At 44.8% G+C, this 986-nt stretch overlaps 1 protein-coding gene across 1 annotated transcript in view; it reads right to left on the bottom strand.

Annotated features, from left to right (window-relative positions):
• LOC120076296 overlaps positions 1-970 on the bottom strand; it is a 2,655-nt gene extending 1,685 nt beyond the window's left edge. The window contains exons 1-3 of the mRNA XM_039030063.1: positions 908-970; positions 694-817; positions 16-248 (exon numbers count right to left, since the gene is read on the bottom strand). Coding sequence (XP_038885991.1) covers positions 16-248; positions 694-817; positions 908-970 — 420 coding nt within the window. The remainder of the gene's footprint in view (positions 1-15; positions 249-693; positions 818-907) is intronic.
• Between the last annotated feature and the right edge of the window lie 16 nt (positions 971-986).

Raw genomic sequence — 986 nt, 5'->3', positions numbered from 1 at the left:
CCAATCCAATGGAACTGGGTGATCTGCCAGGAAATCGGCCAATGCCTGCCCTTTAACCACCCTTTGTGGTACATAAACAATGTCGTACTGTTGAAGCATGATTGCCCATTTGGCTAAACGTCCCGATAGGACTGGCCTAGACAGAACGTACTTGATGGGGTCGGTCTTCGCGATTAAGTGGACTGTGAAGGCCTGCTTGTAGTGCCTCAACTTATCTATGGCGTAGAAGAGTGCAAGACATGTCTTCTCTATAGGGGAATAATTGATCTTGGCTCCATTCAGGGTTCTACTCAAGTAATAGAGAGCGCGTTTTTTTCCCTTTTGTCTTTCTTATGTCAACAGTGCCCCCAGTGACCTCTCTTGCGCTGCAATGTATAGTATCAATGGCTTGCCTGCTATTAGGGCTCCCAAGACAAGAGGGCTGATCAGATATCTCTTTATGTTATCGAAAGCATTCTGACAGGCCTCATCCCATTCGAATTTCTCTCCCTTTCTCATCAGTCTTTGAAAGGGTTGACACTGCCCTGCCAGGTTAGAAATAAATCTCCGGATGTAAGCTAGACGTCCCTGCAGACTTCTCAGCTCATGTAGATTTCTTGGTCTTGGCATCTTCTGGATGGCATCAATCTTAAATTGGTCTATCTCTATCCCTCGATATCTCACAACGAAACGCATAAATTTTCCTGAAGTTACCCAAACGTGCATTTGAGGGGTTCATCCTTAACTGGTACTTTCGCAGACGATCAAACACAGTCCTTAGATCCTTCAAATTGTACTGTCGTCGCTTGGTTTTGACCACAAGGTCATCCACATAACACTCCACATGTTTGTGTAACATATCATCAAACATTTTCTACATGGTGTGTTGATAAGTGGCGTCGGCATTCTTCAACCCGAAGGGCATTACCTTGTAACAGTATATCCCTTTTGGGGTTCGAAATGCTGTCATTTCTTCGTCTTCGAGGGCCATCCGTATCTGGTTATAT

Source organism: Benincasa hispida, chromosome 4, assembly GCF_009727055.1.
Source record: "Benincasa hispida cultivar B227 chromosome 4, ASM972705v1, whole genome shotgun sequence".
NCBI classification, from domain to species: domain Eukaryota; kingdom Viridiplantae; phylum Streptophyta; class Magnoliopsida; order Cucurbitales; family Cucurbitaceae; genus Benincasa; species Benincasa hispida.
This window is presented reverse-complemented; position numbering and strand designations above follow the sequence as displayed.